The following is a 15,892-nucleotide window of genomic DNA, read 5'->3' on the forward strand; positions in this document are numbered from 1 at the left end:
AGTGCTTTCCCCCTTTTGTCTGTTTGTGGTTGTACTATAAGTCACATCATTCGCACATTTTACGGTATGTAAGCAAACCAGGATACAGTCATCAAAATTATTACATTTCCTCTTTAACAGTCTTGTATAAATCCTCCATAATTCCATGACCTCTCATTCACCTTGCTAAACACGTGGAATGTTTTACTATTGATGTTTAAAATCCGGAAAACCTATTCTGTATTTGTCAGTGATTTGTTTAGGGTTAGTCACAATTTTTCTTTTGTTCTGTTAGACTCCTCTAGTGTTGTATTAGTTATGCTTATAATGTGTTTGTGGGGCAATAATAACCCTTGGCATTTGTCTTGTAGGCTAGGGGATTGGACCTTTCTAGAGTACGGACCTGTGTGGTCGTGGCTGAGGAGCGTCCTCGAATTTCTCTAACCCAGTCTTTTTCAAAGTTATTTAAAGACCTGGGTCTCCATCCAAGGGCCGTTAGCACATCATTTGGCTGCAGGGTTAACCTAGCCATATGTTTACAGGTACTGTAAAAAGCCTGCTCTTATTTTATCATCCTGTAGATATATTATGTTTAATGTATAGTTAACAATCTGCAATTATCTTTGTCAATTTCATCATACATGTCTACTGCACCAAAAATTGTAATTATTTCTAGCTAAGTTTGTGAAGAAATATTGTAGCCTGATGGCTCTTGTAGATCTCAGAAACATTGAATTAAATATTTTTTTTAGCCAATACTACATAGGAACATATTTTCTATTATACAGCAAACAGGTGGTGCTTTTAGCAGTTTTTCACATCTGTTCCAGACTCTTCTGTTAAAATAATTTGCTTTTTACAGAGGTCAGTAGCTCTAGTTAAACTGTACACACACACAAGGTTATGTGTCGGAAAATTTACTTTTTTCTTTTGCTCCTCCTTCTCCCGCTCTAATATTAGTTGTCCAGAGAGAGGGAGAGACTGAAGGGGGCCACCTTCTGTTGTACTTTCTCGTTAGATAAGTCAGAATGCTCTGTGAATTCTGTATCATGGTACACCCCTAATTACATTTTTATTTGTATACTTCCCTCCTAGCGCAGGATGCTAGGCAGATTTCATTTTAGGCACCTTTTATAGTCAAGGGAGCAGTGTTTGAACTGATCAGTTCAAGGTTTCACAGGCTGGTTTCCCCTGCTTCTGGAAGAAGTTTCCAGAACATAGGGCTGGGAAACTCAAAAGACCAGCCCATCCATGGAGGAGAGTGTCTAAAAGGTGGCTGGAGAGGTGATAAATGGTTTTGAGTCCTGGTGAGAGTGTTCTTTCCTCGAAAGGGAGGATTTCAAAGCCTCTGGGGTTGCTGTCCCTCTGAGGCGGCCTGTAGAGAACCTGAGGCAATCTATTGAGGAGCTGGCTGTAGGACTTCACCCTAAGGGGTCTGTTCTGGAGGAGGATTTTCTACCTCACTAGGAAGTGTCCGGAGGAAGCTGGAATGTGTGCTACTGTCCTAGGGACCTATGAGTGCTGACCCTGTGTCAGAATACTGGCCATCCCCCTGTGTCCTCGACAGGATACTTGTATAGGAACTGCAGGGAAGAGTGTTCTTCTGTTACTTAGCAACTTTATGGACTATCCTATGCCCTAACGCCTCTACTGTGTAAAGTTCTTCAATCAATACATTTCAAAAATACATCCCCTAGACTGAGTTTTTGGAGCTGGTGTGCATGTACTGGTGTTTGTGGGGATAAGCAGCCTCTGTACTGTTTGGGAAGGACCAGTTATTACCAGTGTTCTCTATGGAGGTAGTCCTGCATTTGTAACTAGATTTGTGATAAATAACTTATAGAGCATCAGTTCACTCTAGCTAGATTATTTCTGTCTAGGGGATGGGAAAAGCACTTTTACTTACTTGATACTTCGCTCCCCCAGCAGACGACACTCCTATACGTTCTGGTAATAGACTGACCCTCAGGGCTTTGGGACCTGCATCGGTCTTGCTGACATCAGAGGACCGCCAGAGCGTAGGGGAGAAGAGGCTGCTGGGAATAGTCTAGCAGTGTGAAGGAGCCTGTGGGAGCAGAAGATCAGGTAAGTAAATCTGCTCCACCCGGTCTTATTAGACAAAAAAGCACCACTGCTGGGGAAGAGTTTTCGTTTTCCCAGATTTTAGCTTAAAACTTTTATAGTTTGCCTTTAACAGTTAAGAACTTTAAAACTCACAATGCAAAAAGTCAGCACAAACATTTCAGAAACTGAGTGGTGTATTGTTTATTTTTCTTTTGTGTACTTGATGGGCAGGAGCCATTTCTAGATTCTGTTTATATTGATAGGGATGTTATATAGACTATACTCTGACAGTTCAACTGATTCAACCAATTGAAGTGTCTACATGAGTTTAATTAGAGTACAGTGGCTTTTTGACTTCTGAAATTGTGCATTCATAAAATACAAAATCATTATAAGAGCCATAGGTAAAATAGAAAATGTACATATATGCTGAAGTCTGTCACTAGCATTTTCCCTGCGGTTTTTGTTTTTCTAAGTCCTTCCTGTAACAAAGTTCTACTATCTATTGATCCTGTGAGTAGATCCGTTATTTCTCAACATGCTGTAATAGGGCAACAGTGCTGTTCGCTCTGCAGTGAAATCGTCCAGCAGTGTTGTCGCCCTGTGGACAGGATAGTAAGTGTAAAAAAAAAAATAATCACTTGCAGTAGTGCACATGATATAACTTGTACAACCCCATCAGCCACTTCAGGCCATATTGTCCTGGGAGATTTCAGCCACTACAAATCGTAAAGCTCCTCAATGATCCAGCTGGTACAGAGAGGCTTGACAAAGGGGCAGTGACCTTAAATTTGTTTTTTTTTACAGCTCAGGAAGCTTCTTTTAGTAAAAGGTATTTCTGCGGCCACTTATGCTGCAAATGCTATACAGGGAGCAGCTATGAATGACAGTGGTTTCCAAACTATGGGGTGTTGCACTGCACTTCTGACACCTCTGTAAACCTACAATCACTTACTGTTATGATATTGTTTCCTTTCCAATTAAAAATACCTTTTTAATACACCCCTGTGCCCTCCTTTTTTTCTCTATAATTAAAGTAAGTGACAAATTAGAGACTAACTTCAGCAAACACTTTGTTAAGCAGTTAGAGCAACAGATTTTGTTTTCGTTTGGGAAAAAAATATTGAAACCATACATAAAAAAATGATTGTTGTAATTATCACTATCAGTTTTAGATGGTTTGTCCCAACCCTCCTAGCTGCCACCTTTGCTGGATTACGTGAACTATTAAAATAAGTAAAAAAGAACAGATCTTCTGGCAGGATCAACGGGTAAAAACGTGTTACTGCTGGGGATATGGTGGGTGGGGGGAGCAAAACAAAAACAGCTGTGTTAATGCAAAGGACAAACTGCATCATACTGCATTATATATGATGCATTTTTGGTTTAGTTGCTAGTTACATTTTCATCCTTTTGCCTTTGTCTTTTGGGTTCTTTCACACCAGATGTGTTGGAACTTCGTTGGCTATTCCAGTGCATTCCCACGTATTGCATGTCTATGCAAAATGCCTTGTCTCCTGTGTGCTCAGTTCATAGCACTGCATTGCGGTGCCTGGTGTGTGCTGAAAAATGTACTGCATGCACTGCAATCCACCGCCTCGCACTGTGCAGTGGCCAATTGAACTTATTGAAATTTCTCTGGGAAATTTCGATAAAGATCAATAAAAAAAAATGGACAGTGCGATGCACTGAGATCGGCACTGTGGCAATCCCACCAGACTGCACAGCACACTGTTTATGAATTAGCTCTTAGGAAACTTCATATTCTATACTCACACAGATAATAAGATTCAGTACCAGCAAGGTAGTATTTTTTCCAATGGTTTCTTTCTGTTTTGGGTTAGACTTGTGTATTACATTAAAGGGTCCTCTGTGACTCTTTGAAGGTGGACCTAAATATTGAGAAAACTGAATACCCATTGCATTGAAAATATGAAATAAAACAGAGCTGAGCACACAGAAGGAAAACCATCATAGTGAAGCTGCACATCTTATATGTTCACGAACAGGTATAACCTATTGGCCTATATTTGCCACAAACCTCAGATTACATTAACTTTGGGTTGCCTGTGTCACATAGCAGTTAGAATTGGTTTAATAACTTGTTTAATAATAAAAATAATCTCTGTTTTAAACCATACATTTGAAGATCATACATGAATATTGTAAAGAGCTGTCTTAAAAACAATAGTTCACAGTACCGTTAATGGTTATAAAGATTTTTTGACTAGGTTCAGAGCTCCTTCCTATGTACCATTAAAGGAAACAGTGATACATTTTCAACATGTACATATTTTTAATTCTGAATTTTATGCTGCAATTTCTGTTTTATTTTACATCATTTAAATTTTTTTTGTATTATATATGCAGAGTTGTATAATATATAAGATTTAAAAAAAAAAAAGACTCAGATCCAGCCAGTTTGTATGTGTGTGATTTTTATCTTCAACAATTCCCAAAACCCCGTATATCCTGCTTCCTAAGGAAGTCATCTTAAATTTTTTTGAAGTGTTCGACACTCTCAGCTAGTATCATTAGACCTCAGGAAATTCCACTTTTTACTGCTCTATCAGTAAAGAACCCTTTCCTTAATCTAAGTTAAATCTCCTTTCTTTTAACCTCAGATCGTGGGCACATGTCCTCTTCAGGGACCTTAAAGTAAATTGTTTATTAGTTATTGAAGTCACCTTTAATACATTTGTAAAATGTAATCGTATCTATGTAATTAATTCTCGTAGCTTAGGTCCTCCACCCCCTTTATTAATTATGTTGCCCAGCATCGTTTTTTGCAGATTGTTGACCAAAACCGATCTGCGTATTCAAGATGAGGCCAAACAAGTGTTTTGTAAAGGGGTATAGTTTATGATTTATCTCTGGAGTGTATGCCCTGTTTCATGCATGACAATATTTAGCTAGCTTTGTTAGATGTGACTTGGCATTGCATGCTATTGCTAGGTCTGTCATTTACAGGTACCCTCAGACCCTTTTCCATCACTGATTTTCCATCTCCAAATTCCTCCTAATATGTATTTTTAAGCATATTTTGGGGCCAGAGTGCATAACTTTACATTTTTGAATATTAAACCGGATCTGCCATGTAGATGCCCAAACCCCTATATTATTAACGTCTTCCTGTAATAAAGCTATATACTGTGCCAAAGTTATTTTCTTGCATAATTTGGTATCAGCAGCAAACACTGAAACGGAGCTCTTGATTCCAACTTCTATAGTTACAAATGCTAGTGGCTGCATGCATACCCAGGACGTTATTTAGCATAATCTGTTTACCATTTGATGTCGACCGTATGCAAATATGCAGCCCCACTGGACTGGGCTTTTTTTTGTGGGGCCGCATATTTGCATATCCCCTTTTGTGGTGGGAGCGTGCCGTGCGGCACAGGGAGAGCCCCAGGCCCTGTACTAACAATCGGGACCCGGATCTCCCGATTCCAGGTCACCTGATCGCTCTAAAAGCCCCTGATTTGCTAGCACAATGCTCAGTCACTGTGAAGACCGCCCCCCGTTTTCTTTCTCTGTGAATGGAGGAAAGAGATACTTAGTATCTCTTTCTCCTTGCAGAGAAAAAAAAAAGTGTGTGTAAAAAAGGGTTAGTGTTTGGGTCAGGGTCAGAATTTTTTTTTTTTTATGTCTGTGTTTTAAGTAGAATAAAAACAAAATGGGCAGGCACTATTGTTTTTGTTTTAGGTAGGATATAAAACCAAACAAAATGGGCACTATTGTTTTTGGGCTGTACTATGGGTACAAACAACAAATAACACACACATATGTGGTATCGCTGCGATTGTCAGGAGTAGGAAAATTTAATTTTGGTTGATCTTTGGTGGAAGGTTATAGTAATAGCAAAAAATATAAATTTACAAAAATGTACTATTTTGGGCCAGTATTCCTTTGATAATAGAAAAATAAAATCAGGAAATATCCATTACCATTTACCTCCAAAAGAAAGCCCAATTTGTCCTGAAAAAAGCAAGGTATAATGCACCTGGATGCACAAAGTAGTTTTGATAACATATACAGTTTTACGAACACATGTCAAAGTTTTAAAATTGTGCTTAGGGATTTAGCTTTGTTTTACCCTTGGGCACAAAGGGGTTAAGAAGAGCAGCCTTATGGACTTAGATAGAAAGGAACAGTATATACAGTATGTGTGTATGCATGTGTGTGTTTGTATAGACAGTAAATATACACACAATCCCCAGTCAAAAAATGTGAATCACTGTGTAAAATCTACATAAAAACAGAATGCAATGATTTGCATATCTCATAAATCCATATTTTCTTCACAATAGAAAATAGAAAACACATCAAATGTTTAAACTCATAAACTGTACCAATTTAACCACTTAAGCCCCAGCCCTATTTCGGACACTTTTTGTTTACAAGTTTAAATCAGTATTTTTTCCTAGAAAACTACTTAGAACCCCCAAACATTATATATATTTTTTTAGCAAAGACTCTGGAGAATAAAATGTCGGTCATTGTAATATTTTTTATCACGCGGTATTTGCGCAGCGGTCTTTAAAGCGCCATTTTTTTGGAAAATTTTTGAAAAATCACATTTCACTAATTTTAAAAAATACTAAACAGTAAAGTTAGCCCATTTTTTTTGTATATTGTGAAAGAACATGTCACGCCGAGTAAATAGATACCCAACATGTTACGGTTTAAAATTGCGCCCCCCCGTGGGATCGCGACAAACTACGGTCAAAAGAGATCTCAATCTGCGACGCTTTAAATTTATGTAACGGTTACCAGTTTAGAGTTAAGAGTGTAGCTCTTTTTTTTAAATTATTGCTCACGCTCTGGCGATCGCGGCGATACCTCACATGTGTGGTTTGAACAGCGATTTCATTTGCGGCTCGACTTCCGTATACGTTTTTTTTTGTGCGCGAGCTAACGGTGACGGGGGCGGCTAAATTTTTTTTTTTTTTTATTTTCCCATTTATTTTATTTATTTTTTTAACTTTATTAAAGTTTTAAAAAAAAAAAAAAAATCTGATCACTTTTATTGCTGTCACAAGCAATGTAAACATCCCTTGTGACACCAATATGTAGTGACAGGTACACTTTATGGAGGGATCGAGGGTCTAAAAGACCCTAGACCCCTCCACTACACTTCCCTGTATGCAAAACGCCGAAAACGGCATTTTTGCATACAGCCGTTTTTCAAATTTGCCGCCTTTTGCAGCACAGTAACCCGGAAGTGACGTCATGGACGCCGCCTCCGGGTTACGTCATCGGAGACCCGATCGATGCCGTTTCCGGCATTCATCGGGACTCCATCCAGCCGGCGGACGTGCCGGCTGGGTGCTCGGGGCTCCCGGTGGAACGGGAGCCCCGGGCAAAGCCACGGAAGGCGGCGGGAGGGGGGGGGACGTCCCCTCCCGCCCCCCCGGGTACCGATCGAGCGGCTCCCGAGCCGCATCGGTCGGTACCGACGGAAAGCCAACCGTCGGCTCTAAACCACGGTACCGGGATGGTGCCTCTAGCTAGAGGCATCATCCCGGTACACTACCGCAAAGTTTACTGACGTAGACCTACGTTAGTATGCGGTAAGTGGTTAAGAAAAAAATACGGTCATTTTGAAATTGATGGTAGCAACCCATCTCAAAAAAGTTAGGACAGGGCAACGGAAAGATGGCAAAGTAAGTGGTACATTTTGTAACTAATTAGGTTATTGGCAACAGGTCAGTAACATGACTTGGTATAAAAGGGCATCTCGGAGAGTCAGAGTGTCTCAGAAGTAAAGATGGGCAAAATTTAACCAACCTGTGAAAAGCTGTACCTAAAAATTTTCAAACCATATAGAATAATGTTCCTCTTAAAATTGCAAAGACTTTAAATATATCATCATCTACAGTACATAATTCAGATAATCTCATGTTTTTGTCTTAAATAAGTAGATTTTCTCAGTTTAAACATTTGGTATGTTTTCTATTGTGAAAAAATATAATTTTATGAAATTTGCAAATTATTACATTCTGTTTTTAGGTCAAATTTACACAGCATCCCAACTTTTTTTGGGATTGTAGATGTAGCACCTCCTAGCATAGAATGCTAGGTAAATTTAGTTTTTAACTCCTTTTGCAATCAAGGGAACAGTGATCATTTCTCCTGGCCTGTTCGGGGTTTCACGGGCTGGGAATTTGATTGCCTCCCCCCGTCTCTGAAATAGGCATCCAGAGTTTAGGGCAGGAGATTCAAATCGACCAGCCTGAATATGTATTCATCCTCCAAGTTCCAGCCAATCCCTGGAGAGGAGTGTCCATCAGGGGGCCGGAATGGTTTTAAATTCTCTGAGTGTCTTGGGAGTAGGGTTCCTTCTCGCCTGGAGGGTTCCCGCCTCATGGGGGCTGCCGCACTCAGGCAGCGAATGGACCATACAACTGCTCTTGAGGCCCTAGAAGTGCCAAAGCGGAGGGCCTAGATGAGCTCTGCTTGAACCTGTTTGCAGAACCTCACCACAAGAGACCTGGTCTGGAGGGGTGCTGACTTACTGGACCGTTTCCAGAGGAAGCTGGAATGTAGCAGCTGTCCTGGGGACTTGTAAGTAATGACCCTAAACTAATCCATGTGACTGGGAAGTGTTCTGGGAACTGCACTGGGTACCAACAATTTACATCAGTGCAAGGTAACCATATGCCATATAGACTTGACTCTTGGTCTTTAGCTGTGGGGGTTTGGACTGCCTACATTTACATTCACTTAAGGAGAAGATTGTCCTCTAATTGCAATTTTCCACTTGTGCTCCTTTCCCCAAGTTAAGTACAAGCTTACCTCCATTTTAGACCCCTAAGGATCAACAAAGCATAAATGTTATCAGTCTGATAGGCCAAACTCTGGTGTTCATGTTCCTTTAAGAACAATGGAATTCCTGCTCCAAGATGGCTCCACACAGCTCACACATAGGTCATAGACGACAAACAGAAAAAACAGCATTCAATAGTGCAGTACCTGGGTTATTAAGCTTGACACACCAAACAGAACCCACTTCATAAAATGCACTCGCATTCATTAGTTAAAAAACAAGCATATAATAAAATCCAGCTTCTCATGTGATACATTAAAAACTCCCGCCGCCAAGCTCAACCTCTAGGCGTTACGGCACCAACACACGTGGCTTCATCTGGAGGGAAACAGTTTAAATCTCAGCAAGTCATCTTCGCCACCTCTAGATGCCTGAATGCATTGAGTTGCTCTCATGTGATTGGCTGATTAGCAATTTGTGTTACCAAGCAATTGAACAGGTATACCTAATAAAGTGGCCTGTGAGTGTATACATACAGTATCACACAAAAGTGAGTACACCCCATTACATTTTTTTTTAATCTTTTATTATATCTTTTCATGTGACAAAACTTATACAAACTGTACACTCACTACTTTACATTGTAGCAAAGTGTAATTTCTTAACAGTGTAACTTTGCTGTCCCCTCAAAATACTTCAACACACAGCCATTAATGTCTAAACCACTAGCAACAAAAGTGAGTACACTCCTAAGTGGAAATGTCCAAATTGGGCCCAAAGTGCCAATATTTTGTGTGGCCACCATTATTTATTTATTTTTTATGTTGGAATACTGCCCTGCAGCTCAGTCTCCAAAGGGAGGGGATCATGCTCTGCTTCAATGTGTCACAGTACATGTTGGCATTCATGGTTCCCTCAATAAACTGTAGCTCCCCAGTGCTGGCAGCACTCATGCAGCCCCAGACCATGACACTCCCACCACCATGCTTGACTGTAGGCAAGACACACTTGTCTTTGTACTGCTCACCTGGTTGCCGCAACACATGCTTGACACCATCTGACCCAAAAAAATGTATCTTGGTCTTCTTGTCTACAGCAAACTGTTTGCGGCCTTTCTTGTGCATTATCTTCAGAAGAGGCTTCCTTCTGGGATGACAGCCATGCAGACCAATTTGATGCAGTGTGCGGCGTATGGTCTGAGCACTGACAGGCTGACCCCCCCACCCCTTCAACTTCTGCAGCAATGCTGGCAGCACTCATGCGTCTGTTTCCCAAAGACAACCTCTGGATACGACGCTGAGCACGTGCAATCAACTTCTATGGTCGACCATGGCGAGGCCTGTTGTGAGTGAAACCTGTCCTGTTAAACCGCTGTATGATCTTGGCCACTGTGCTGCAGCTCAGTTTCAGGGTCTTGGTAATCATCTTATAGCCTAGGCCATCTTTATGTAGAGCAACAATTCTTTTTTTCAGATCCTCAGAGTTTTTTGCCATGAGGTGCCATGTTAAACTTCCAGTGACCAGTATGAGAGAGTGAGAGCGATAACACCAAATTTAACACAACTGCTCCCCAGTCACATCTGAAACCTTGTAACATTGAGTCACATGGCACCGGGGAGGGAAAATGGCTAACTGGGCCCAATTTGGACATTTTAACTTAGGGGTGTACTCGCTTTTTTGCCAGCGGTTTAGACCTTAATGGCTGTGTGTTGAGTTATTTTGAGGGGACAGCACATGAAAAGATATAAAAAAAGATTTTAATTTAAAAAAAATGTGAGGGATGTACTCACTTTTGTGAGATACTGTATATATTCTAAAATGCATGGCCGTAAAAAGCAAAATGCCAAGGCTATATCTTGCAGCGTTGGTATGTGTCAGTTACCTTAACAATAAGTCTGTCTTATTTGCCTACCTAAACTTAAATAAAAATGTTTTTACTGTACTTGTATCAGACAGTTGCAGTATCAAACAGAGCCATACTGAGAGGCTGCTGTAGCCTCTGCATTCCAATACTATTTTTTTTTTTCCTGAATGAAGTCTTTAACATGCATGGGATCACTATGCCATTACTATCAAATGAATCACATAATTGGGAATCATTCTAAATTGGTTCCTTATCATTAGTTGGAACCAAAGCTTTCACAGTCAAGTTTGGCAGCTAGTAGCCATGCAGTATCAGAAAGTAGTTGTCAAAATCGGAACATAGATTAACATATCCTCAGCATGGGACTTTGTGCAAGAATTCTTTAATCTACAGATTATGGCTGGGGAGCAGTTAAACTCCAACTGAATCCCATTTTTTTTTCTCTTGACTTTGGATAGACTGGAGAATTTTGAAACATGTCTGGTTTATTTTTGTCTGTTACTCTTTTGGGGATATTTCCCCTTTACATTCTGTCCAGTGGACAGGTGCTAGACACAGCAAGAAGTGAAGAGAAAAATCCCCCAAATGGATACAAATAGCAACAAAAATCTGACATCTTCTCTACTCGATCCAAAAGTGTTGATTTCAATAACACAATATAATACCTGATACGTTTTTTTTGATTAATGGAGCATGTGTGAAGTTCAAAGTATGGCAAGTGATAGGCCGCTCCTAAATACAGCATTTACAGGCTGAAAGCAGAAGTAGCTGGGCAATTAGCATTTTCAGAAGGCTGTCAGTAATGGCAGGCTTCATATTACCCTCCGTACTGGTTTCATTGAATGCTTCAGAAAAAAAAATTGATTCTGTATTTCTGCTAGAATCTGTAACAGGATTTGCTGTTTTAAGGATTGAACCTTAAGCAAAAGTTCACCATTTTACCATTTCTAGCCAAGACATATGTGCTGGGTGCTCTGTATGTGTTTAGATAACCCTCTTTTTTTATCTCTTTTTTTTTTTTTATCTATTTTTACAATTCACCATCTTAATGGGTCTAGCCCTGCCCACTTTTTCAGAATTTTCTTGTTACCATCAGTCATCTATTGGCACATTTTTTTTTTTTTTTAAAGCCCGTGGTGTGTGAAACACACTCAAAAGACTTAACACCCGGTGCATAAAAAAGTGCACACACGCAAACGTGGACACACAAAAAAGTGCACAAGGCGTACACACATGGCCCTCCTCCGAAGAGGAAGGGCCCTGACCCTGATCCCCCGGGGCGCGAAGCTCCTGACAGGGACTGAGGTACTCACTTAGGTCCACCCAGCCGAAACCGGGCGGACCCCATTCTTCAGGGGGACTGCCGAAACAGCCCACCCCGAGTACTAGGTAGGGCTCCCCCGAAGGGAGACCCCATGGGAGAGGGCGAACTAAGCCAAAAGGCCATATCCACCCCCTCCCAAGACTTACAGGGCAGGCCCGAGGACCTACGCCATCAAAGTCGTGCAAGTGCTCAACCAACAAAAAAAAAAAAGGGACAAACGTGACACACAACAAAGAAAAACAGAGTGGGGAAAGGGGAAGTGGAGAAGTGCAGGGTAGTGCCAAAGTGAAAAACCTTGGCAGGCCCCCCGGCCAGGAATAAAAAATTCCTCTGGTGTTGGCCAAAAGGCCCACCCCAAGAGGCAGGTGCTTGAAAAAGTGTGATGGTGCAGTGACCAAGGTGCCACAAAACTCAGGTGAGCTGCCCCTCACCAGTGAGATTGAGGCACCCCTGGGCTGCCACCCCAGGGGCACGTACACCACGGGCTTTTTCGGTCTCAGCCCCCGGCCAGACCCAGTGTAGCCCTATCCCATCAGGAGGCATCAGAATTTTAGACAGCTTAGGGAGAACCTGCCTTCAACTGGGGACAAGCCTTTTGCAAGGCCAGATTCAACCCAGGAGGAAAGGTTCCCCCACCACCATCCGCCATTCCTTACCAATCACATCCAGGAGCAGTACTAACCGGAAAACTGGCGAAACCGGCTTTCCCGCTCCCTTCAAACTGACAGGGGCGGACCCATTCAAATCAGAAGGCAACAGACCCATCCGGCTTTCTCTGACAGTGCCTACTTCCCGGTCCCCCAGTGACGTCTGGAGCGCCCCGGTTCATTTCAGCCCCTGCCGATACTAACCCTCAGGGTCCATACCAACTGATAAGAACAGATACTACACTTGATCTTAGCCAAAAGGCCGAGAAGCGACTTCTACCTTCGATTTAAATCTTTTTATTAATTTCTTTTTACAATACAAATAAAAAATCCCAACCAAAAAGAAGAGAAAAGAGAGAAAAAAAAAAGGGAGTATTCATCTACAATTCCTTCAATACAAAGATATATACATAAAACATAGGCAAGAAATAATCGGCACCATTAGTGTTCATATTCACTCAGAGCAATTGGAATACACAATTTCCTCCTTGGAATTTAAATCCTTGCTAGTCATTAATAGCCAATCTAAATGGTCCGTAATTCCCAATTTTTTAAGAACATCGGCATTGTGTTAAAACGCAATGCCAATGCCTTTTCGTACTCATACGTTAATCTAACAGATGTTATTGCTTCCGCTAATTTAGGGACTTTGATGCTTTTCCACTGTCTAGTTATCGTTAACCTTGCAGCTACCAATATATGGGCTATAATCCATCGTATCTTTATCGGATATCTATCTATCCCCAGATTTAAAAGGGTTAATGCCGGGTTTGGTTCAATAACTGTGCCTGTTAATGTTCCTATAAAATTGAAAATTTGATTCCAAAAGCTTGTTAGATTTTTACAAGCCCATAATGTGTGGTATAAATTGCCCGTTTGTCCGCACATTCGCCAACACAGTGGTCCATAAGGAGTAAGATACCATCTAGATAGAATTTTATATGTTAATTCCCAATAGTTAACACACTGGGATATCTTATAGGAATATTTAAGGGCTTGAGACCATTGCGTATTCGTAAACGTTTGACACAGTTCTTCCTCCCATGGTTTCTACCTTCAAAGCTGTCCCTTTTGCACAGTTCCATAGGAGGTCCCTGCAAAGGGAGATCTTAGCCAATTGGGACAAGTGTCCGAAGTCTATGGATAATCAGATCCAGGTGAGCCGAAAAAACAAAAAGGTCTCTGATCTGTGGCTTTGCTCTCCAGCTCTTTGCCAGGGCAAATCTTTTCTCCCCCTGTATTGGACAGTGGTCACTACGGATGCCAATCTGTCCGGGTGGGGAGGTGTCCTGGATCAGCACTCCGCTCAGGGAGTTTGGACAATTGAAGAGTCCAGACTCCCGATCAATGTCCTTGAACTCAGAGCGATCAGGCTGTGCCTGAATTACTGGATGAATCGCTTTCAGGGGTTTCCGGTGCAAATCCAATCTGAAAATGCCACTGCTGTGGCTTATGTCAATCACCAGGGTGGACCAAGAAGTGTATTGGCAGCTTTGAAGGTAGCCGGCATTCTTCAGTAGGCAGAACAATTTGTTCCGGCCCTCTCCACCGTACACATATCAGGGGTGGAAAATTGGCAGGCAGATTATCTCAGTCGGCAGGCGTTGGACCAAGGGGAGTAGTCCCTTAATCCAAGGGTGTTTCATCAGCTGTGTCTCAGTGGGGCACCACCAAGTGGATCTGTTGGCGTCTCACCTCAAAAGGAAGGTGCACAGGTTTGTGGCATAGTCATGGGATCCGCTAGCGTATGCCACAGATGCGCTGGTGGCCCCCTGGGGCCAGTTTCGTTTGACTTAAACCTTCCCTCCTCTCAAGCTTCTGCCGAGACTCTTGCGCAGGATCGAGGCAGAAGAAATTTTGGTCATTCTAGTGGCCCCCAGATTGACCTCGCCAGTCTTGGTACGCCGACCTGGTTCGACTGGTTGCCGACGCCCCTTGGAGACTACCTCTCAGGGAGAATCTGCTGTCCCAAGGACCGATCTTCCATCCTGCTTTACAGTCCATGGCTTTGACGGCCTGGCTGTTGAAAGCCAGGTGCTGAAGGATAGAGGTTTGTCTGGGTTGGTGATTCCCACACTTCTGAAGGCTAGGAAGTCTACTTCTAGGAAGATCTATCATTGTACGTGGAAAGAGTACGAGTTGCTTGGTGTTCACCCTCGCTGTTTTTCGGTGGCTCCGGTCTTGACCTTCCTTCAATGGGGGGTTGAGCAGAAATTGGCCTGGAGTACCATTAAGGGTCAGGTATCGGCTTTGGCGGTCTTCTTTCAATGACCCTTGGCCACGCACTCCCTGATGCGTACTTTTATTCAGGGGGTTCAAAATTTGACTCCACCAGTGCAGGCCCCACTACCGCCTTGGGATCTGAACTTGGTGCTTTTAGCTCTCCAGAAGCCTCCCTTTGAGAACATTCAGGAGATTCCCCTGCTTATGCTATCTCAGACGATGACCTTTTTGGTGGCTATCGCCTCTGTGCGCAGGGTATCGGAATTGGCGGCATTGTCATGTCATTCCCCTTATTTGGTGATTCACAAGGATAAGGTGGTTCTTCGCCCCTCTCCGTCGTTCTTTCCAAAAGTTGTCTCTGATTTCCATCTGAATGAGGTTATTGTGTTACCTTCCCTGTGTCCAAGGCCAAAACATCCTAAGGAAATTGCATTGCATTCCCTGGATGTGGTTTGGGCTATTAGGGTGTACCTGGCAGCTACGGAGTCTTTTAGGAAGTCAGACTCACTATTTGTGCTTACATGTGGGCCTTGAAAAGGACTGTCTGCTTCATCTGCGACCATTTCTAGATGGGTCAGACAGACAGTGTCTCAGGCCTATTCGATTAAGCGTTAGGTTCCTCCTTTCCCTTTAAAGGCACACTCTATGCGGGTACTTAGTGCTTCTTGGGCCTTTCGTCATCAGGCGTCAGTAATGCAGGTGTGCAAGGCGTCTACTTGGTCGTCGGTGCATACTTTCACAAAGTTTTATAAAGTGGATGTGTTGTCATCTGTAGATGCCTCTTTTGGAAACAAGGTTTTGCAGGCTGCTGTATAGGGGGCTTATTCCCTTTTTGAGGTGTAATGTTTTTAAGGTGGGCTCCAGTTATTTTGTTTGAGCTCCTGTTACCTGGTTGGCTACGGTTTAGCCTTGGGAATTTTTTCTTGCTGTTCCCGGCCCCTCATGTTTGACACTGCTTTGGGATGTCCCAATGGTCAAGAAGATCAGGAGCTGTGTCCGTCAATGAACAAAAGAGAAAATGT

The 15,892-nt window shown here is 42.2% G+C and overlaps 1 protein-coding gene across 5 annotated transcripts in view; it reads left to right on the forward strand.

Moving 5' to 3' along the window:
* Positions 1-15,892, forward strand: part of DIP2C (disco interacting protein 2 homolog C) — a 762,684-nt gene that overhangs the window by 697,279 nt on the left and 49,513 nt on the right. For all 5 annotated transcript variants that reach the window (XM_082258569.1, XM_082258570.1, XM_082258572.1 and 2 more), the window contains one exon: positions 351-521. In XM_082258569.1, the coding sequence (XP_082114695.1) occupies positions 351-521 (171 nt within the window). The remainder of the gene's footprint in view (positions 1-350; positions 522-15,892) is intronic.

Source organism: Pelophylax lessonae (assembly GCF_965119305.1).
Source record: "Pelophylax lessonae genome assembly, chromosome: 5".
NCBI classification, from domain to species: Eukaryota; Metazoa; Chordata; class Amphibia; order Anura; family Ranidae; genus Pelophylax; species Pelophylax lessonae.